Source organism: Pongo abelii, chromosome 6 (assembly GCF_028885655.2).
Source record: "Pongo abelii isolate AG06213 chromosome 6, NHGRI_mPonAbe1-v2.0_pri, whole genome shotgun sequence".
NCBI classification, from domain to species: domain Eukaryota; kingdom Metazoa; phylum Chordata; class Mammalia; order Primates; family Hominidae; genus Pongo; species Pongo abelii.
Window position 1 is genome coordinate 50,030,465 of NC_071991.2, and position 23,143 is coordinate 50,053,607.

Below are 23,143 nucleotides of genomic sequence, written 5' to 3' on the forward strand. Positions count from 1 at the left end.
AGTTTCCTTGCTCAGCTCTTTCATTTCCTGCTGACTAGAGCCCTATCCTGAATGCATGCCCAGCCCCCCAGCCCTGATCTCTTCCTTAACTCTTGTGGAAAAAAAAAAGTCAATATATTAATATAGTCGAGTGAAATGAGTGTTCATTTACAAAAGCCAGCCATTCAGTCTGCTAGTCAGATGAAGAGTGTATTGAAACAAACACATACGAACACTCGCCAGAAGAAAGGAAGGGGACAGCACGCCTCTCTGGGAGGCATTGCTTTTCTAGGAAACCCACACACGGAGTCTGAGCTAAGTCACTCTGGGAGTCCAAATATGTCATAATCTGCTCCCCAGCACTCACAAAATCATATTTTCATTACGAACAGAATACGTGCTTATTATAGAAAGTCAATCGAGAAAGGAATAAAGAAGAAAAACCTCTATCATCCTACAACTCAGATATATGCGCATGCATGAGTGTGTGTGTTTACAGAATCGGAGTTATACATTTATTAAATACTAAAAAGTATATTGCATATATATTTACAAAATTGGACACACACTCTTAGCTACCTTTTGTGAAGTCATTTTTAATATTTAGATAGTTGTATTGTTTTGTGTAGATCAATATTTTCCAAATTTGGCTGTGCTTCACAATTGCCTGCGGAGTTGAAACATTTTTGCAAATTCCTGGACTCTTTCCTACATGTTATTGCATCAGAATTTCTAGATTTAGAAGTCTGCCTTCTTTGCCGGGCATGGTGGCTCACACCTGTAATCCCAGCATTTTGGGAGGCTGAGGCGGGTGGATCACTTGAGGACAGGAGTTCGGGACCAGCCTGGCCAACATGGTGAAACCCCATCTCTACTAAAAGTACGAAAAATCAGCCTGGCGTGGTGGCAGGAGCCTGTAATCCCAGCTACTGGAGAGACTGAGGCAGAAGAATTGCTTGAACCCGGGAGGTGGAGGTTGCAGTGAGCCAAGGTCGCACATTGCACTCCAACCTGGGCAACAAGAGTGAAACTCTGTCTCAAAAAAAAAAAAAAAAAAAAGAAAAGAAAAGAAATACAAAGAAAAAGAAAAAGAAGTCTGCCTTCTTATAGCCCTCCCTGGTGATTCTGATGCAGGCCATCCTGCTGTGACCCATTTTGGGAACCACCGGCGTCCATGTGCCCTGGTAACCAGTGAGAAGTGGCACCAGGCACAGGGCCACCTGCAGCACAGGGTGAGAGCTGTCACCTTGGAAGAGCCCAGGAAGGTACACCTGGCCAAGTACCCTTCCAGTTCTCTCTTTGAGGGCAGAGCGTTAGGGCAGCCTCCTGGAGCTGACGGAGACAGATGACCCTGGGAAAGAAGAAAGGCTTATTGAAATGTATAGGGACCTGGGTCTTCCTATTTGCATAAAAGGAAGGAATGTGTGACCTCACTGTAGTCATTCTCATAAGATATAGTCTACCTCCCACCTCAGGTCTTCACTTTGTACTTAACACCACCACAAATGGCCTTTTATTTTAGGTGACAGCTCTGCTTCATTCATCTTCTCCAACTCTTTCCTAAGGGCTGGGCCCTGCTGCCTCTTCTGGGTGTCTGTTTTGAAGTGACAACTGGCATTGTGGCCACTCCAGCTGAATGTGGACCCCATCTTTGAGCACCTGACTCAGAGCCTCCCTGGAGGCTTTAGGATTACTCTAGTGACTCTGCAGCCATTTCAGTTTTATGATTCTAATGGGCACCAACATGTTCTCCCACATCTGTCACCAATCCTACCCTGACAGCCGCCTCTCAGCCACCTGACCGTTCTGCCTCTGGTCTCCTGGGACTCCTGGAGTGGGTGGACCAGTCCTCATCAGGCGTGTGCAGTCTGCTACCTGGGCACTCACTATTGCTCCGTCCAGCTTTTCTGAGGCTGTGCCTCTGACCCTGACCTCCATCCCCTTCCCAGACCCCCAAATAGTGCAGTGACACTTGTCCCAACACCCGGGGCCTGGCTGCCACACTCTCTCTAGAAGCCCTTGTCTTGTCTTCCACTGCCCTCTCCTCAAGACTGTCTGCAAGGAGGCAGGGGTGGGCCACCCTCTTTGTGTCAGGTTTTGGATAAGGGGCCCTAAGGGCTACTGTTCTGATCTCAGTTTGGCTCTGTGCTCTTGCCACCCCCACACCCCCATGCATCCGAGTCCCACCACCTGTCAGAACATTACCTTCCTGGCCCCACCCCATGAGAATTGTGGCTCATCAGTGCTCAGTGGCTCCACGGTCCATGCTGAGATCCAGATCCTTTTGGCTATCAGAATGATTGTCATCTTGGTGGCCCCATCTTGTGGTTCATGAACCAAACATAGACCTTCTAACTTCCCAACTCCTTTGGAGCAGTGGGTATGGGTGTCTACTGTCCAGGAGTGGGGGGCAGGCCCAAGCTGTGTGTCTGTATGGGGGACTCAGGCTCTGCCATGTGACCTGCAGCCCTGACGCTCCCAGGCCTGATTCCCCAGTGACTCCTGCCACACACTGGCCCTCACTGCTGGAGTCCTGCAGCAGAGCTCCTGGCATTCCAAGTCTTTTTCTGCTGTCAGAGCATTTCTCTCTAACCTTGCTCAATGAATGCTGGATTCAGATAATATTCAATGGTCTCAGACAGAGGCTGAGTAGGAAAGTGGTCCCATAGCGGTCGTGACTTGAGAGATATCAGCCTAGGTCCTTCTTGGACCTCCTGATACCATTTCCATGATTAGAGAGTCTTTCTTTTGAAACAGAAGCCATTGACTCTTTTGAAGTCCCCACTTAAATACAAATATTAGGTTGTATTAAAAGTAACGGCAAAAACCGCAATAGCTTTTGCACCAACCTCTGATATCTTGAGATGAATCATGCCTTAAGCCTTTCTCAGGGGGTGACATGGGCAGGACTGGGGTGGTGCTGTATGTGCTAGTTGACAGGCAAAAGGAAGCAATTTCTAGTTCTTTCTGAACTAGAATTCACAGTTTGTGTGTCAAGAACTGTGCTAAGCACCTTCCCATGCTTCATTTCAGTTAATTTCATTATATACAGCTAATATCAGCAACTGCATATTGCAGACCAGGAAAATGAGATCCAAAAACCATAAGCAAAATGCCTAAGTCATATAGCCAGTACGTGGGGTAAGGGTTTTGAACTTGGACTTCCTGACATCCTGCCCCATGATGTGGGACAGCAGTGATATTTCCCTGCCCCCTTCTTTCTCTCTTCTCCTCCAAGCTGCAGTACCACATTTTCAAATTCTGCTGTCTGCATCCTTCCCTGATCCGCTTGTGGTTTATGGCTGTCACCTCCTGTCCCACCTGTCTTTTGCCCCTTCATCTCTCCCTGCCCCACCATCCCTCCCAGTCCCTGGCAAAGTTTGCTGTAGCTTTACACCCTTTTCCTTGAGGAGAGACAAACAGGCCTTGCAGTGTGTCCAAGGAGCCACAGTGTTTCTGAGGAGGGTGGTGGGGCTCAGGAAGGGCTACAGGAACAGTGGCCATTATAATAGGGCTTTCAGGGCTAGGCTAAGCGTGGTGCACACACAATGACTTGACTTTTGTCTCTTAATCATTTCCTGGTCCTTTTGGCTGGTTCCTGCCATTGAAATCCTGTAATAAAGGGCCATTGTGCTTCTTTCCCAAATAGAATTGGGTCTGTCATTCCAAATGAAGATAGGAGCCCTGCCTTTTAGTCAGCATGTACAGTGCCACTGTCCCCGCAGCTCCTCATTCTCTCCTAACAATAGCAGCCAGGTGCTGCCAAGAGCATGACTCTGCACAGCTGGAGGCCTCCAGGAGGTGCTGGGGCTTGACACCCTCTCAGGGAGCGCTTGATTCCTTGCCTCACACTTGGGGATCTCTAGGCCAATCTGGGGTGGAGGGTAGACTGATGATGGAGCCCCAGGGCCAGAGACCTTAGTGATCTGCCTGCATTTGCAGCCTTCCATCTCATTCCTTGAATCAGACCCTTGAGGTACGGTGCTGGAAGCAGCTAAGCTCTCTGGAAGACGTTACCCCTTAGAATAGGGCCTCTCAATCTTCAATGTATGGGAATCATCTGGGGATCTTTTTAAAATGCAAGTTTGGATTCAGCCTGAGAGTCTATTTTTAATAAGCTTCCAAGAAAGACCAATGTTGCTCCGGGACCCTGTTTTTACTAGCAAGGGCTCAGGAACTTGCTCAGTATGGTCACTTTGACTTTTAATTACTTATGTGTGGGACTAGGGCCTGAATTTCATTGTCATGAAGAGTTCCATGCATTCATTCATTAATTCATTCATCCAATAAATATGCAAAGAGTGTCTACTATTGTTTTGGAGTGATAATGCCACAGGGACGAAAATAGAATATACCTGATCGTAACTGGTCAGTGGTGGAAGCAGGCAATTAATCTGATAATTAGGTATAGTGCATCAGGTGAGATAAGTGAAGTGATAGAGGAAGTACTTCCCAGGAGCAGGATCCTTGAAAAATACATCTGTTGCTGAAAAAAGCAGAGGTAGTGGGAGCCAGGAGAACAGAGGAAAAGGGAGAGCCAATGGTCTGCTTAGCCTTGATGGAGCAGTAAGTTCAGAAAGGGGAAAGGGAACCAACATGGCCTGCTGGGGTCCTATAACTTGGCACTTCACATGGGACCTGCATTTTCCTGTTAGTTGCTCATGCAGGGAGAGTTTGCCTGGCTCTGCTCACTTTAAATTCTTCTCTCCCTACTCCCTTCCTCCCTCATTCACCATTCCTAGGGTCCTCAGAGGATGTTACCCAGAAGCTCCAAAGATCCAACCCTTTCAGCTTTCAGTGGTTTTAAGCAATAAGACAAGATGGTCTCACAGTTTAACTGAGGTTTCATTGAACATCCCATGAAACAATCCATTTCTGACTATTGTGGCCCTTGCACAATTCCAGGGGTAGGACATGGGGACAACATAAATGACACCCCCACCCCCAAATTATCCCTCCTTTTTTTTTTAACCAGTGCCCATTTTCATCAGGTCTCTACCCAGGAATCTTTGAATTCCTTGTAGCAGCCTGATGGTAGGGTGAATCTCAGGGTAATGTGAGCTCAAATATGACACCACTATGTTTTAAAATATTAAGTAATTTAGTTCTTACAAGAAGATCCTGACAGGCAGTATTATTGTTTCTACATTACATTTGAGCAAAGGGAGACGCACACAGATAGATAAGCACTGCAACTTTCCTAGCATCACTGGGCTGGTGGTGGCCAGCATGCCAAGGCTCCCCTTAGCTGGACCTTGGCAAGGACCGTCCTCTAGTTCCAAGAGCACTGGGCTGTGGTGGGAAGCCAGATTCCAGTCTCAACTCTCTGCTTGTTGGGAAATTTACTCACTTCTCTGGGCCTCAGTCTTCTCCTCTTTCAAGAGAAGACTGTGTATCATTACAGCTCTTGCCAGCTCTAACTCACCATAGCGCTTACAGGTATGAGTTGTTATAACCTCAGTTATCAATGATCAGTTAGGGGCTGACAATAAGGCCCCTTTGCTGCACTCAGGGGAAGTTGAATGATGAGGAGCCTGCTTTGTTCTCCACTGCTTCCTGCCGCCTTGTCTTCCTGCCTCCTGCCTAGGCTGTTTCTGAAGCCTGTTCCTGGCTTGCCCCACCTAGTCCAGCTGTCTTGGCTTTCATCTCTGTTATGGTTTGGATGTTTGTCCCTTCCAAATCTCATGTTGAAATGTAACCCCCAATGTTGGACGTGGTGGCCTGGTAGGAGATGGCTCCCTCATGAATGGCTTAGCCCTATCTGCTTGGTGAAGAGTGAGTTCTTGCTCTGGTAGTTCATGTGAGATCCAGTTGTTTAAAAGAGTGTGATACCTCCACCTCTCTCTTGCTCCTGCTCTGACCATGTGACACATTGGCTTCCCCTTCACCTTTCACCATGGCGTAAGCTCCCTGAGGCCTCCCCAGAAGTGGGTGCCAGCACCATGCTTCATGTAAAGCCTGCAGAATCATGAGCCAATTAAACCTTTTTTTCTCTATAAATTAGCCAGCCTCAGGTACTTTTTTTTATAGCAATGTAAGAATGGCATAACACAAAATTAGTACTGAGGAGTTGGGCATTGCTGTAAAGGTACCTAAAAATGTGGATCTAGCATTGGAACTGGGTAATGGGCAGAGATTGGAAGAATTTGGAGGTTTCAGAAGAAGACAGGAAGATGAAGGAAAGTTTGCAACTTGTAGACTAGCTAAATGGTTGTGACCAAAATGCTGATAGAGATATTGAAGTCCAGGCTGATGAGGTCTCAGATGGAAATGAAGTTATTAGGAACTGGAGTAAAGTCACCCATGTTATGCTTTAGTAAAGAGCTTGGTTGCATTTTATCCAGGCCCTAAGGCTCTATGGAAGTTTGAACTTAAGAGTGATGACCTAGGGTATCCGGCAGTAGAAATTTCTAAGCAGCAAAGTGTTCAAGAAGTGGCCTAGTTGCTTCAAGCAGCCAATGTTTATATGTGCAAGCAAAGAAATGACCTGAAACTGGAACTTATATTTAAAAGGGAAGCACAGCATAAAAATTTGGAAAATTTTCACGCTGGCTGATATGGTTAGGCTGTGTCCTCACCCAAATCTCATCTTGAATTCCCATGTGTTGTGGGAGAGACCTAGTGTGAGATCATTGAATCATGGGGGGAGTATTTCCTGTGCTGTTCTTGTGATAGTGAATAAGTCTCATGAGACCTGATCGTTTTATAAAGAGGAATTCTCTCTCTCTTTGCCTGCTACCATCCATGTAAGACATAATTTGCTCCTCTTTGCCTTCCATCATGATTGTGAGGCCTCCCCAGCCAGGTGGAACTGTAAGTCCATTAAACCCTTTTTCCTGAATAGGTCACCCAGTCTTGGGTATGTCTCTATCAGCAGCATGAAAATGGACTAATAAATAGGCCATGTAGTGGGAAAGAAAATCATTTTCAGGAGAGAAGTTCAAGTACACTGTGGAGCAACCACTTGCTAGGGAGATTAGCCTGATCTAAAGGGAGCCAATTGTTAATATCTGAGACAATGGGAAAAAGACCTTGAAGGCACTTTAGAAGTCTTGGGGCAGTCCCTTCCATCATATGCCCAGAGGCCTAGGAGAAAAGTGGCTTAGGGGGCCAGGCCTAGGGCCTTGCTTCCCTGTGCTGCCACACTGCTCCCTGCATCCTGGCCACTCTGGCTTCAGGCATGACTCAAAGGGGCCAAGGTACAGCTTGGGCTGCAGCTCTAGAGGGTGCAAGCCATGCCTTGGCAGTTGTCACGTGATGTTAAGTCTTCAGATGCTCAGAATGTAAGCATGAATGAGGCTTCCACCTAGATTTCAGAGGATTATGGAAGAGCTTGGTGCCTAGGCAGAAGGCTGTTGCAGGGTGGAGCCCCAACAGAGAAACTCTACTAGGGCAATGGCAGGGGGAAATGTGGGATTGGAGCCTCTACACAGAGTCCCCACTGGGACACTGCCTAGTGGAGCTATGGGAAGGGAGCCACTGCCTTCCAGACCAACATGGTAGATTGGCAGCTTGCAAACTCTGCCTAGAAAAGCCACAAGCACTCCACTCCAACCCTTGAGAACAGCCATGTGTGCTGCACCCTGCAAAGCCACAGGGGTGGGTCTGCCCAAGGCCTCGGGAGCCCACTCGTCATACCAGGGTGTAGGACATGAAGTCAAAGGGGATTATTTTGGAGCTTTAAAATGCGATGACTGTCTTTCTTGGTTTTAGACTTGCGTGGTGCCTATTGCCCCTTTCTTTTGGTGAATTTCTTTCTTTTGGAATGGGAATGTTTACCCAATGCTTGTGCCACCATTGTATCTTGGAAGCAAATAACTCGTCTTTGAATTTACAGGCTGATGGTGGAAGGAGAATGAGTCTCTGATGAGACTTAGGACTTTGGACTTGATGCTGGAAAGACTTAAGACTTTGGGGAACTACTGGAAAGGTATGATTGTATTTTGTAATGTGAGAAGGACATGATATTTGGGGGCCAGAGATGAAATGATATGGCTTAGATGTCTGTCCTCTCCAAATCTCATGTTGAAATGCAATCCCCAGCGTTGGAGATGGGGCCTAGTGGGAGATGTTTTTGTCATGGGGGTGGATCCCTCCTGACTGTCTTAGCCCCATCCCGTAATGATGAGTGAGTTCTTGCTCTGGTAGTTCACATGACATCTGGTTGTTTAAGAGAGTGTGGTGCCTTCTCCCTCTCTCTCTTGCCATGTGACATACTGGCTCCCTGTCACCTTCTGCCATTATTGTAAGATTAGTGAGGCCCTCAGCAGAAGCAGAGGACAGCATCATGCTTCCTGTAAAGCCTGCAGAACCATGAACCAATTAAATCTGTTTTATCTGTAAGTTACCCAGACCCAGATAGTTCTTTATATCAATGCAAGAATGGCCTAATATAATCTCATTTGCCACCTCCACTACTAAGCCATTCACAACCTGTGCTTTCAGATATCCATCTATCCGTTCATCTACCCTTCCTTCCATCCATCCACCCATCCATCCATCCATCCATCCATCCATGTTACCCACTTCTTCCTGATTAAGCTGTCAAATTAGGCCACCCTGTTTTTTCATGTCTAGATGAGATGAATTTAAAGCCCTAGTCCAAGGATTCTGAAGTATCTAGAGCCTCACAAGATTTTCATAAATTCCCAGGGGGCTTATTAATTGTGGTCACTTCTGGCTCCAGCCCCCTTATTCTGAGCAAATTCAGTCTAGGGATCCCCGTGCTTGTTGCTCATGTCTTCCCTATTCTGCACCCCATTAACTCAGTTATAGAACTCAGCCATTTTTCTTAACATTCACCAGTCCAACCATTTACATAAGGCATTCACATTGTGAATATCTTGTAGGTATGGAATAATTTTAGATCAGAAAAGGAGATCTCAGTGTTACATATTACTATACCTAAATCTCCTATGGTCATTTCCACAATTTGGGCTCATTTCACCTCATACTTGATTCCTTTCCTAAAATGAAGTCTGATGACAGCTGTTAAAATAAGATACATATTTTTTCCTGGCTCCAAATTTATTCAACAGGAATTTATTTTAGAGTGGTCCAGGAACTGGGCCAGGCACTATACCAGGGGCTGAGGATATTGATGAGTCATGTCTGACTCATCCCTGGCTTCAAGAAATTTACAGTACAGTGGGGTGACAGTCACATGACTAGGTAAGTGCTGAAGGTGTTCCGAGTGTGCGCATGGTACAGAGGCAGCTCAGAGGGAGGAGGAGTCTGCTCTCCCTCTTGGGTCCAAAACTGCTTTGATATTTGAAGTAAGTATTGAGGGTAGGTATTCATCAGGCAGATGACAAGAAGAAGAGATTTCTAGGCACAGAGAGCAGCCTGGACTAAGGTACAAAAGTATGCTGCTAAATGTTCACGTACCTGTTCTTGAAAAAGAAAAAGCCTAGTGTCTGCTTATTTGTAGGGACTTCTGATTTCCACGGTGTAAATATTCCCACCCAGGTTGATTTCAAGCTACCAAAGCAATATCACTGAATGCAGAGTCGGGAAGAGATGTGCACCCTTGGTCTCCATGAGCTGGTAAAAACCTGTGCCCACACCACCGAATGAAGAAGAGCTGAACACAGAAGGGTGCTAAATTTTGCCCCCAGAATGTAACTTTCTAAAGTCAGGGAATTTTGGTCTTTGGTTTACTGTTCCCTACCACTCTTAACAGTAGTCTGGGATGGAGTTGGCACTTGATAAATATTTGTTAAATGAATGAATGAATGGATGGAGGCTGTTATAAGGCCTATAATGTGTGTAGACTTTCGCCCCAAGGGTATAGGAAGTCGGGGAACATTGCTAGAGGTAAGGAGGGCCCTGATGAGTTTGGAGATTTACACGGATTGTTGTGAAAGCAGTGGGGAAGTGGGGGAGTGCAGTGAGGTGAGACTGTTGACAGTCAGAAGACTACTGCAATAATCCTAGCAGTAGTTCATTATGTCTGATAAGAGAGGGTGTGTGGGAATGGAGAAAAGGCAGATATTTTAAATAGGATCTGATGTCATCAAATTTGCATTTTAGATTAATCACTTTGCAGTACTATGAATGACTGGGCCTTTATTTCCCCCCCTTGAATTGTTTTGTTCTTTCACTTGAATCGTTTCATTGTCTAATCCACGCTTCCCTGGTTTTTGCCTCTGCTTGGTTATGCAGGACACTTTCTCCTCATGGTTTCCAGAGGCTGTCATTGATGAAAAGTCCTGTCTGCTACCATACTGTGGCAGCCCTGTCATGGAGTAGACGTTCTTCCTGCCAGTGTTGTGGGACTCATTTCCCCAGAACCTTGACCTTAAATGCTAAATAGAGTGGTGCATGCAACATCTTTCCTTTATCAATGATAGAAACAGTACGTGTAATGAGAGGCAGCAAAGGGCAGGTCCTCAGGAGTGGTTGGTCCCCTCTCCCGCCGAAGTCCTGTCTTCTGCAAGGGGGCTTGTTGCAAGTAAAGTCCTGTCTTCTGCAAGTGGGCTTGTTGCAAGTAGGCAGTTTGTTGCTCTGGGACACCCCCATTCAGGCCTTTGGAGATTTGAGGGTCAACAGCACCTCTTCCTCCATCTGTGTTATATTTTGTCAGAGGGGGACAGAGTAGTCCTAATGCCTCAAAGACTTCTAGTGACCCTGCCTGCCTGCCCCCAGGGTTTAAATGGGAGTCCATGGAAACTGACTCAGGGGGCAAACAGAAGTGACCAAGACCACAATACTGTGAGAGCTGCCCCTCTTATTTTGAGGAGAAGGTTTGTCTTACTGGGCCAATCTCATGCACCCAGCTCCTTCTTCCCTTAGTGGGAGGTTTCTCTCTTCTGCCAAGAGGAAGCTCACCCTGCCATCTCTGCTGGACAAGTGTAGACACTGCTGTGCCCAGTGGTACATCCTGCTGAGGGTCATGCTAGATGTTGAGTGCAGCTCTGTGTCCAGATCTCATTCCCTTTCCTTGACTTTGGGGCTTACTTTTTGCAGGTTGACCCTCAATCTTTCTTGGTCAGGAATGCTGTAATTCCCAACTTTGATTTTCTCCTTGTTTGGGTTAGAGTTACTTAGGTCAGGCTAAGGGAGAGACTAATAGGCCAGGCGGGACTAACAGAGGGCTGTGTGTTGCAGAGTGGGGCTGCTGCCTGGTCCCTCCCTCCCCAGGGCTGGCTTTCTAGTGAAGGGGGAGCAGAGGTTTTAGACCCTTCCTGACTCTCACTTTTGGCTATCGCTGAAAGGGTCTACATCCCCACATTCCCGGGGCTTTGAAACCGGCTGACTTCTTGCTCTTTAATAAAGAAAATTCACCAGGGGTTTATTTAGTAACAGTCCACTCTCCCACTGTGCCTGCAGATTATTTGGCGATTTGGCTAGTTGAACTGTCAATCTTAGATTCTTCTCATTTGATTTCCTCCCTAACGTCATTGTTTTTGGGGAGACTCAGATACTTCAATATAGTATAGCTTTCCATGTTATAAATTTTAAAGACTGAAAGTTTTTAGTAATACTGGCTGGACTTTCTCCATTTAGGGCAGGCATACCTTATTATTTTATTTATTCTACAGATTTTGGAGTTCATCCTTTTCCATAGGTGAGCTTGGAACTGAGTGCCAAACTATTTTAGACTTATCCTGAAAGGCTGGGAGTACAATGCCACAGACACCACTGAGCAGGGGAGCCACTTGCTTTATAATTTCTTAAGAGAGATTGCTTCTTAAGAAAGCTATAGTTCTATTCATGTCCCCAGTGACCCATTACTTATTTCCAGAGCAAAAATCAATCATCTCTGTTGCTCCTGGGGTGATATGGGAAATCTTCAGGAAAAAAGATGACACTACTTCACAGCTATGACAGTTGTGAGTCACGGGGACTTGGATGTGTTTCCAATGGGCCCTCTGATGTTACTGGCCAGTGGGCATTGCCCCAGGTCTGCCTTCCTTGGGCTGAGGAGCTGGCCTGGCCGATTGCCTGTTCCCTTCAGCTGCTGGCTTCTGGGCTTCAAATAGTCTCAAGCCTTTACTGAAGATAGAAACAGGAGGCGCAATGAGAGGCAGCAAGTGCGAGGATTTGTGAGGCATCAGCTGGGATATCCTATCTCACATAGGACTCCACATCTACCACGCTTTCCACCTGCCACTTTGCCATCCTCTCCAGGGCTTGGCTTGGGAATAAGCCTTCTCACCATCCCTCCTCCCATCTGCTCTGTTTTGGAGGTTGAGTCCACAAAGCCTTTTGGCTCTTAAAACTCTGTCAGGACAATCACTCCCTTTCTTAGAGACATTCATTGGCTTTGATGATTAGGGTTCTGGGTTCCTATGTTACCGCAGCCCATGTTTATGGGTACTTGTGCTGAAAGCCTCTTTCACCTTTGCTTGGAAGGGTCTTATTCAGGCCTCAACATCCCACAGTGGAAGGGCTCAGTCTTGCTCCTGGGTGGAAAGATGACACTGAGGCCTGGCTTTAGTTCTCCCATCCCCAGAAGAAGAGAAGTCAAAATCTTTTTTTTTTTTTTTAACCAGAAACATGATTTCCTTGAAGACCTCCCATGTAGTCTAAAGAATTTTTCGATTTGGCATGGGTTTTTCTGCAGGAAACTTTTTTTTCCTAACTGTAACCTCCAAACCTCATAGTAACCTAAAGAATATCCCAATAATTCACCTAGCTTACTCTCCTTTCTCCCTAGAGTGCAAATCTTGCAAAACTATCTAGTGCTTATTCATACCCTTTTCCCAATTTTGTAGCTCAAGGCATCTGCTATTTTAGGTAGGAAGAGGAGAAGCCCATATGATCATGGTTTTCTGGATCACTTATCACAATCTAATGCAATTGTGGAAATGAGTTGTCTCAATCAGGCAAGGCACAGTGACCTTGACCACCCAAGTCAGGTCAAGGAAAAAGGGGCTTATTATAAACATAGACATGGAAAGAAAGCACTGAACAACAGACAGGTTCCAAGATATCTCTGTGAATAGTTTCCTCCAGGCTGTGCGCTCTGCCTCCTGTCCCTCTGCTATCCTCTCATCATTTGCATGTCTGTCTACAACTGTGCTGTTGTCCTTTCTCCATGAGCTGACTTCCTCCGTTTACTCACGGGTCCTGCTGTCTCATGGTTTTGAGATGGTTCATTGTGACTTATCTCATTTGAATTCTACATCATGAACTTTGGGTTTCAATTCCCGTTAACTGGCTTATCTCTCAGCCATAGTGTGCTGACCAATCCATGGGCGTCCACCTCTGCCTCATCTCTTTTGGTTGGGAGGTGGAGGCCGTATGGGACAAAACATTGGTCCAAGTATCCAGGACTATGCAGGGTATTGTCCCTCAGTAGGGACTACAAGCATGGCAAGCACATTGAACTGGATTCATCCCAGCATTAGTTTTGTTATGATGAAGATTGGAGCTTTTCTCTCTCCTTTTCAAATAAAGGCAGGGAAGGAAGGTGGTTCTGTAAAGCAGGTGGACTCTGGGCATTGCTGTGGGTGCAAACTTTCCTTAGGAAGAGCCTGGTGATTTGTGAGGAAATGACATCATTGTTAAAAAGAAGAATGCATCCAGGATCCTTATTATGTCCGCTGAGAATGACCCTTCATGGACTCTGGAATCTGGAGCAGGTGGGGAGAGAGGTCAAGAAGGGCCGTTTCTCCTTTAACTCTCACCCAAGCTTGCCCAAAGGGGACCGTATGACTGGCATTCATGGGCTAGTCAGAAGACAGAAATGTAGTGCCCCTCTGTCTTATACCTGCTAAGGATGCTGAGAGGGGATGTGTCTTCAGAAACAGTATATAGAATCTGATGGGGAACAAAGGGAAAGATTTCTAGAGATCAAGAAAAGAGCTGCACAAAAAGAAAACACATTTTCAGTGGGGAGCTGCTTCCTTCCATGTGGCAGTGTGATTATTTTAGCCTCTGGAAAGAAGCTCCCTCACTCCTACCAGGGAAGAAAGAGGGGCTTAAGCTGCTTGGATTGAATGTGGAAAGATTCTACTGAGCATGCTCAGCTCAGCCTCGCCCTCTTTTTCATGGGGGGAGCTGTCCATAGGGTCAGAAGTTTCTTCCGCGTCTCTGTCTCACCTGAGCAGTTCACTTCCTGCCACAGGAAAACCTGTCCTGCATCAGGGCTTCCAGGGATTTTGTGGGTGTATCAGGCAGGATAGGCTAACCAGTGAAACAGACAACTTCCAAACATTCCATAGCTGAACAAAAATAAATGTTTGTTTCTCACTTATGTCACCGTTCAATGAGGATTGGTGGTAAAGAAACAGGCTCTATTCCATGCAGTAATGCTGAGACCTAGTGTTCTTTCATCTGGTGGCTTTGCCCTCTTCTAAGCCCTGAGAGTCCTCTTCATTCAGCTTGCAAATGAGGGGAGGGTGTGAAAGGATGAAACACACTTGGGAAATTTTTATGGACCATGTTAGGAGGCTGTGCAGAATTTTTTTCCACGTTCCATTGGCCAAAATTCAATGACATGAACAGAGTTAACCATAAGGGAGGCTGAGAAAGATGTAGTGTAGTTGTGCCCGGAAGAGGGGACAAACACAGGCATGGGTGAACAGTAGCTGTTTATGCCACAGTGGGGAAGACCAGTTCTAGAGTTCATTGTTAGCAGGCTTTCTTGCCTGTAGGCACAAGCCACATTTGTTAGTAATAAGGGTGTTGTTTAGTCTCTTCTCTGTTCTCTTTGTTGTATTTTATAATCTGTTCAAGATGCTCATGAGGAAAAAAGAAGTTATATTTGGACATCTCAACTCCAACATTTTCTGCATGGCCTAGGAACATTGAGAAATATAACAAAGCAGTTGGATAAGAAATTGGGATATATTTTGGACATTAATTTTCTTTGAACTTTTAATTACAAGGTGAAGAGAATATGATTTTGGACTTCAACTCCTTTGGGGTTTAATATCTTTGTACATTAATCATTGAACTTAATCATTTAATTTTAATTTCAGAAAATTCATGATAAGAAGGAGTTTATATTCAAGTTTGGAACATCTTGTAATTGGTATTTTATTGCTGGAGTATCTTTTTTTTTCTTTTTTTTTTATTATTATACTTTAAGTTCCGGGATACATGTGCAGAATGTGCAGGTTTGTTACACAGGTATACACGTGCCATGCTGGTTTGCTGCACCCATCAACCAGTCGTCTGCATTAGGTATTTCTCCTAATGCTATCCCTCTCCTAGCCCTCCACCCCACAACAGGCTCCAGTGTATGATGTTCCCCTCCTTGTGTCCATGTGTTCTCAGTGTTCAACTGACATTTAGGAGTGAGGACATGCGGTGTTTGGTTTTCTATTCCTGTGTTAGTTTGCTGAGAATGATGGTTTCCAGCTTCATCTATGTCCCTGCAAAGGACATTAACTCATCCTTTTTTTATGGCTGCATAGTATTCTATGGTGTATATGTGCCACATTTTCTTTATCCAGTCTATTGATGGGCATTTGGGTTGGTTCCAAGTCTTTGCTATTGTGAACAGTGCTGCAATAAACAAATGTGTGCATGTGTTTTTATAGTAGAATGATTTATAATCCTTTGGGTATATACCCAGTAATGGGATTGCTGGGTCAAATGGTATTACCAGTTCTAGATCCTTGAGGAATCACCACACTGTCTTCCACAATGGTTGAACTAATTTACACTCCCACCAAAGTGTAAAAGCATTCCTATTTCTCTACATCCTCTCCAGCATCTGTTGTTTCCTGGCTTTTTAAGGACTGCCATTCTAACTGGTGTGAGATGGTATCTCATTGTGGTTTTGATTTGCATTTCTCTAATGACCAAATGATGATGAACTTTTTTCATACATTTGTTAGCTGCATAAATGTCTTATTTTGAGAAGTGTCTGTTCATATCCTTTGCCCACTTTTTGATGGGGTTGTTTTTCCTTGTAAGTTTGTGTAAGTTCTTTGTAGAGTCTGGATATTAGCCCTTTGTCAGATGGATAGATTGCAAAAATTTTGTCCCATTCTGTAGGTTGCCTGTTCACTCTGATGTTAGTTTCTTTTGCTGTGCAGAAGCTCTTTAGTTTAATTAGATCCCATTTATCAATTTTGGCTTTTGTTGCCTTTGCTTTTGGTGTTTTAGTCATAAAGTCTTTGCCCATACCTATGTCCTAATGGTATTGCCTGGGTTTTTATGGTTTTAGGTCTTACATTTAAGTCTTTAATCCATCTTGAGTGAATTTTTGTATAAGGCGTAAGGAATGGGTCCACTTTCAGTTTTCTGCATATGGCTAGCCTGTTTCCCCAACACAATTTATTAAATAGGGAATCTTTTCGCATTGCTTTTTTCTGTCAGGTTTGTCAAATCAGATGGTTGTAGATGTGTGGCATTATTTCTGAGGCCTCTGTTCTGTTCCATAGGTCTACATATCTGTTTTGGTACCAGTACCATGCTGTTTTGGTTACTGTAGCCTTGTAGTATAGTTTGCAGTCAGGTAGTTTGATGCCTCCTTGCTGTAGTATCTTAATGTCGTCATTGAATTTCACTGTAGAACATATGATGGTCTATATTTACAGTGACCATATAATTTATCACCCAAACTAGATAGTTTTGAGAGAGAAAGGAGGCTATATTAATAATTTTGCTGGGATAACAGGCAAAACCCTGGACTGTCTTGGATGCATTGGTGTGTATGGTCACCCCAGTTATATTGGACAATGCAGAAGGGCATACTTAGGAAAGAGAAATGGAATAAGGAATGTATTTGCAGTCTTGCAGAAATTTAACTAGTAAACTTTCTGACCCACATCAGAGCTCCCTGGGGATGAATTCTAACTTGTCCACTGATGTTCCCAAAAGTATCTACAGAGAAGCTGTATGAGTTAGGGTCCATCCAGGCAAGGAAAGAGAAACCACATTAGGTATTTTAGATAGAGAGACTCAATGCAGGGAACTGATCCCATGGCTATTGGAGGAATGAAAGAGCAGGAAGGAGGCGTAACATAGAGAGTCTAACTGCAGAAAGCTGCTAATATTCCTAAGACTGGAGGAACAAAAAATAAAGGGTAGAGTTATCCTAAGAGTTCAGAGGAGGCCCCAGGGCTGATGCTGGGATTCTGGGGGTGAGCTCCATGCAACGGAGGACAAATAGTGCCTGGAAGCTGCTAGTAACTGAGGAGATGGCAAGGCTAGGGCTTGGAGGAAGAACTGCCCACTGCCACCCCCCGACTCCCACTCCCGCAATTATGCTTTTGCTTGTTTCCAGTCTCCTGCCTATCTCCTTTTGGCAGACAGGAAGTCAATGATTGAGGTAGTCTGAGAAATTTGGTTTGCAAAGTACTCGCCCCACCATCAAGAGAAGTGAATAGAAGGGTGGCTTTGGAGCTGAGAAACAATAAGGAAACAAAGGGCGCAGGTGCAATGGTTGGCACTGGGGGAGTGCCTGTTGAAGAGGGAGCAGAATGCTCTTGCTGGAATTTCTGATCTCTGAGGATCACCACAGGCTTAAACTGAGCATGGGCTTAGGAGTTGAATGCAAATGAGTTAAGAACAAACTGTTAGGGATATCAGGGGTGGGTTATTCTTTTCCATTCCTGATGTCTTCTTTCACTGTGGAGATATCACATTCCCAATTCCTATTTGCCCTTCAGTCACTCTGATGAAAAGGAACGGCTGAACCATGCATCATGAATTTGCAGAGAATAAACCAAGCATGCTCAGCTCTGCCTTCCCCTTCTCTTGGGATTAGGCTGCTTACAGGAAGCTGATGTTCTCCTCTGCCCCTCCATGTGTAAATATTACCTGTGTGTTAATTAAGCTAATATTTATTGGTATCCACTCTATTTTGGGTGTGGTTCTGTCCTTGGGAATACAACATTGAATAAAACAAAGATCTTTGTCTCATGGGAGATATCAACAATAAAAATAGCCAATAAGCACATTGTACAGTATGTTAGAAAGCAACACATACTACTGCAAAAGAAAAATGCCGGATGGTCGGGCATCCAGATTGCTGGGCTGGCAGCTGCAGTATTAAACAATGTAGTCTGGGTGGGCCTCTCTTAGAAAGCACCATGTGTGCAAAGATCTGAGGAAAGCAAGGATGTTGGACAAGCAGATATCTGAGGGAAACATATTCTCAGAAGGGGAACTGCTCAAGTTCATGGGGAGGTGGCTCAGAGGCTCATTCTGACAAATGTGAGTGCTGTTTGTTGCTCAGACTCAGAACCCTGGCAAATGCCATCAACTTTGAGGTGAATCTTGTGTATTCTCTTCCTCAATTCAAGCAATCACCTGTCCCCAGTGTGAGTAGGGCATTGGGCTCTTGCCTCCAGCAGAGGCGGGTTTAATCACCAAGTGAACCTGTTGAGGTGTTTATTGCCTGGAACGAAGCCCCAGTCAGCATTGGCTATAAGTTAGCGCTTTCACTAGCTCTGCAAATGGATACAAACAGTCCCTTAGCTTGCCTGCCTCATCTGGCTCAGCTTTGTGTCCAAGAGAACAGTGTTACAGCAATGGCTCTCCATTGGCAAAGAAAGGAGCATACTGCTTTTCTTTGAAGAAGCAGTCTTCAGTCTCCAAAGCATGGTCCAAAACTAGGATGGGGGTGGGGAGAGTGGGGAAGGAGGGGCCAAGTCTGAGAATCTTGGGGGTCTGTGAGGTCAAAACTCTTTTTATAACAGTACCAAAATGTTACTTGCCTTTTTCATTTTTGTTCTGTCATGTGTACAGTGGAATTTTCCAGAGGTTACATGGCATGTTATAATGCAACAGATTAAGTGCAGAGGCAGATTAAAATATTTTTTTTTCTAACTACATATTTGTGAAGACTGATTTTCCTTATATACTTCCATCAAAACAGCATATTGCAACAGATTGAATATAGAAGATATGAAAATCTGTCTTCTATTAAGTCAAACTTAAAAAGATTTGCATAAAGTTAAAACAATGTCACTTTTCTTAGTAAATTTTGTTGAAAATAGTTATTTTCATATAAAAGATATTTATGTTAATATAGTGAGTTTATTATTGTTATTTGTAAATGACTTATAAACAAATATTTTTTCAGTTTTAATTTTTAACACAAATGGATTATAAATATCCATGTAAATATCAATGTGTACAATACACGTAAGAAATCAGAAAGGACTTGTTCGGTCTTTTTGAGGCCAAAATATTTAAGAATGGCTGCTCTAGAGTACTTTGATAAGGTATCACATCAGCATGTTGCTATAGCCCTCAAAACACCTCTGCAGAGGTGTCCTTCCTTGTTCCAAGACATCACATCAACACATGGCCATATTTCCCAACTTGGCTCTTGTTTGGGCATTTATATGCATGCATAACTACATGAGATTAAAGTCCATCTTTATGTGAAAAAAATGCATTTAATCTCTAGTGGAAAGAGGAAGAATTAGAGATGTCTTGAGTTTTACTAGCAGATATCTAGACGGTTAGAAGAAGTGATAAAGTTGGACTCAGGAGAACATTCGTGTTCCGGTTGGACCAGGGGAAACCACTTCGATGTAAGCAAAGGAGGTCTACACAGTTCCTGGCCATGAGGTACTTGAGCTCTGACCCCCTGGGATGCTCCTAAGTATCAGCCCACTGAAGAGTTGCACCAGAGCCACCTGGATGAATCGCCTGGGTGAGTTGCTATAAATACAGATTTCCATGTTCTACCCAGAACCTAGTAAGTCAGAATCTCTGGGGTTAGGGGTTCAGAAATCTGGATAAAAAATAAATTCCTTGAGTGATTCATGATGCAGCCAGGTTTGAGAACATTGAATTGGCCTACTTAAAGTCTGTCAGATAGTTATGATGATGTTTGAGTTACACCATTTGCCCCAGATAACTCTTCCAGTTGCCTACCATGGGCCCAAAGTCCCAAGCTTTGGTGATTAGTTCTTTGGAGTTAGGGCAGCAATATCTCCAGTGTTCCCTATGTAGAGGATGAATCCTCTCCTGAGGAACGCTGTGTTCAGCTGTGCTCTGGGGCTAACATCACCACATAGTGGGGTATTATACACTTGAGATCTCCACCCTGGGGGACAAGGAAGGGCAGAAAGAATGAAAACAAGCAGGAGGAGACTCTTTGGATGAATATTGAAGTGGGAAACCAGGAGCAAAAGCTTAAGGATTCCAGGTCCCCTCGGCAGGCAAGAAGAGAACAGAAGATGGATATTGATTTCTTCTGAACTGACTCACAAGGCTCTGTGGAGGAGCTAAGTCGTTTCTGCAGACTTTGAAAAATGTTGGTATCAATGTTCCTGCTATCACTGGATGCTAATGATAGATGATGGCTCTGAACACAGAGAAGGATCTTTCAGCTGTCTCTGCTGTTTTCTGTATGTAACAAAGACCCAGTTGATCACCTCCCTGTTTCTAGTCTGGCTCCCTTCTCTGCACTGCTTCCAAAATAAAGTGAACACTCTGAACCTGCCACCTAGAGCAAAAAAGAGACTCTGCCAGCCCCTCTCTGTACATCTCCTCCCTCTCCCCACAAAGATATTTCAATCTGGACTCTTATAAAAAGTGATTTCCTGCTTTGCTTTACAGTTTTATTACTGATATGGTTTGGATCTGTGTCCCCACCCAAATCTCATCCTGTAGCTCCCATAATTCCCACATGTTGTGGAAGGGACCCAGTGGGAGATGACTGAATCATGGGGATGGGTCTTTCCTATGCTGTTCTTGTGATAGTGAATGGGTCTTACAAGATCTGATGGTTTTAAAAACGGGAGTTTCTTTGCATAAGCTTGCTCTTTGACTGCTGCCATCCATGTAAGATGTGACTTGCTCCTCCTTGCCTTCTGCCATGATTGTGAAGCCTCCCCAGCCATGTGGAACTGTAAGTCCAATAAACCTCTTTCTTTTGTAAATTGCCCAGTCTTAGGTATGTCTTTATCAGCAGTGTGAAAAATGGACTAATACAATTACCTATGTGTGCATTGCTAAATATGATAATTTAATTTTGGTTAGTTTTGAATTTCAAATAAATGAGATCATATGGTATCTTTAATGTCTCTGTCTTTGACCTTTATATTATATTTTTAAAGTTTTTTTATGTTGCTGCAAGCATATGCAGTTTCTTCATTTTTTTGTTGCTGTAAAGTATTCCATTGTATGAATACACCAGAATTTATTTATCTGTTCTACTGCTAATAGGCATTTGTTTTGCCTCCAATTTGAGGCTCTTATAATTAGTGCTATTACAAATATTTTTCATATCTATTATGGTGCACATAATTTACACTTCTGTAGGGTGTGTACTCAGTGTGGAATTTCAAGGTCACAGGAAACACAAATCCTTAGTTTTACTAGTTTAAGGCACGTAATTTTCCAGAATAGTTGTACTAATTATTCTCCAGTTCACACAAGATAAGCATTTCTGATGCTCTACATCCTCACCAACATTTGATATTGTCAAAGGTTTTAAGTTATGCCAATATGCATACTCATATATCATTGTGATTTAATTTACTTTTCCTTGCTTTTTAATGAGATTAAACACCTTTTCATATGTTTTTTGTCCATTTGGATAACCTCTTTTCTGAAGTTAATTCTTGCTCATTTTTCTATGTCTTCTATTGTCTTTTAAAATCTTTTTCTTACTGATTTGCAGTAGTTTTTATATATTACAAATACTAGATCTTGGTCAATTATATATTTTGCAAATGTCATTTTCCATTCTGTAGCTTGTCTTTTCACATTTTTACTATACTTTGATGAACAGAAATTTCTAGTTTTAAGTAATTAAATGTATCAATATTTTCCTTCATGAGTACAGTGTTTTGTGTTTTGTCACATTATTTTTTCAACGTCGTATTGTCTTGTGAATTTAGGTCTATAATCCACCTGGAACCAATTTGACATATAATCCAGGAGATTTTCATTTAAACTTTCTCCCACATAAATGTCCAGTTTTTTATATAATTGAAAACAACACCCTTTCCTTACTGCTTTGCAATGTTACCACTGAAACAAATCGTTTACCTATATGTGGGCATGTTTCCCTGGACTCCTTTTCTATTCCATTTGCTAAGTTGTCTACTTTAGTGCCCATACCACAGCTTTCATTATTATTCTTTCATGATAAGTTTGATATGTGGTTAGTTAAGGTCTCCCATTTTTTTCCTTTTTAGTGAACAGTGTCGTGGCTATTTTTGGCCCTTTGCATCTCTGTATAAATTTTAGAGACATCTTACCAAGTTCTACCAAATTCCTCTTGGCATTCTACTGAATCTTCAGAGATCAATTTGAAAATTGATTATCTTAGGATATTCAGTTTCCGAACAATAGTCATGATATATTTCTGCATTTCATTAGTTTTTAGAATATATCTCAATAGTATTATAATTTCTCCATAGAGATTTACATACCTTTTATAAATTTACTCCTACGAATTTCATTTTTTAAGGCTATTGTAAATAACAAATGCAGGAGCTCATGGAACTTTACCCTAAAATATGGCTTCATGGTATTATAATATATTTTGAATTAAAGGCCTTTAGAGATCAACAGATGCTAGAAGAGATTTTCTCCCCTATCTACATAAAGACTGGACCCGTTTTCAGTTCTCTTACCAGGGAGAACAATTGTTTCTCCTCTCCCTCCTCCTGCCTCTCAATCATGAAGTTTCCTTATCTGCCTAATTCTAGACTTACCAAAGAAGAAAACAATGACTTCCGGTCCCTTCCCTGAGTTTTCATTAACTGAACCCGTATCACAAAAAGGAAGATGAAAGTCTATCAACAAACCTGGACAAACAAAAGTCTGCTCTGTGAGCCCAACAGACTCTGTCCTGGACCATCGTTTTCTTCAAGCCCACCAAATTCCTAAAAATCATTTATTATTCCCCTAAAATCATCCACACTTCCCCATCTCTCTTTCCCCTAAGAAGAAGGCTCTACAAGCATCTGTACCCAATGAAGTATTGGCCAATCTCTCCGATTTTCCCTGTGTGCATAGGAGTAATAAATTTGTATGTTTTTCTCTTATTTTTCTGCCTTTTTATGACTTGATTTTTCAGTGAAGCCTCCAAGGGCAAAAAGGAAGCTTTCCCTTCATTTCTACAAAACTTTAAAAATTAAAATTTTTATTTATTGCTGCTATGTGGAAATAATATTGATTTTTGTATTCTGCAACCTTATTAAACTTCTTGATTAATTCTAATAACTTATCTGTATATTATTTTGGATATTCCGCTATATATTTATATCTATATTGTCAGTTTTTATTA

The 23,143-nt window shown here is 43.4% G+C and overlaps 1 protein-coding gene across 3 annotated transcripts in view; it reads right to left on the bottom strand.

The window, feature by feature from the left end:
• Positions 1-1,073: 1,073 nt before the first annotated feature.
• The window catches only part of NPSR1 (neuropeptide S receptor 1), a 233,521-nt gene continuing 211,451 nt past the window's right edge, over positions 1,074-23,143 (bottom strand). For 2 of the 3 annotated variants that reach the window (XM_024249779.2, XM_024249778.2), the window contains exon 9: positions 1,074-1,330. In XM_024249779.2, coding sequence (XP_024105547.2) covers positions 1,222-1,330 — 109 coding nt within the window. In that variant the 3' untranslated portion in view covers positions 1,074-1,221. The remainder of the gene's footprint in view (positions 1,331-23,143) is intronic. The other variant, XM_024249780.2, reaches the window with a different exon arrangement.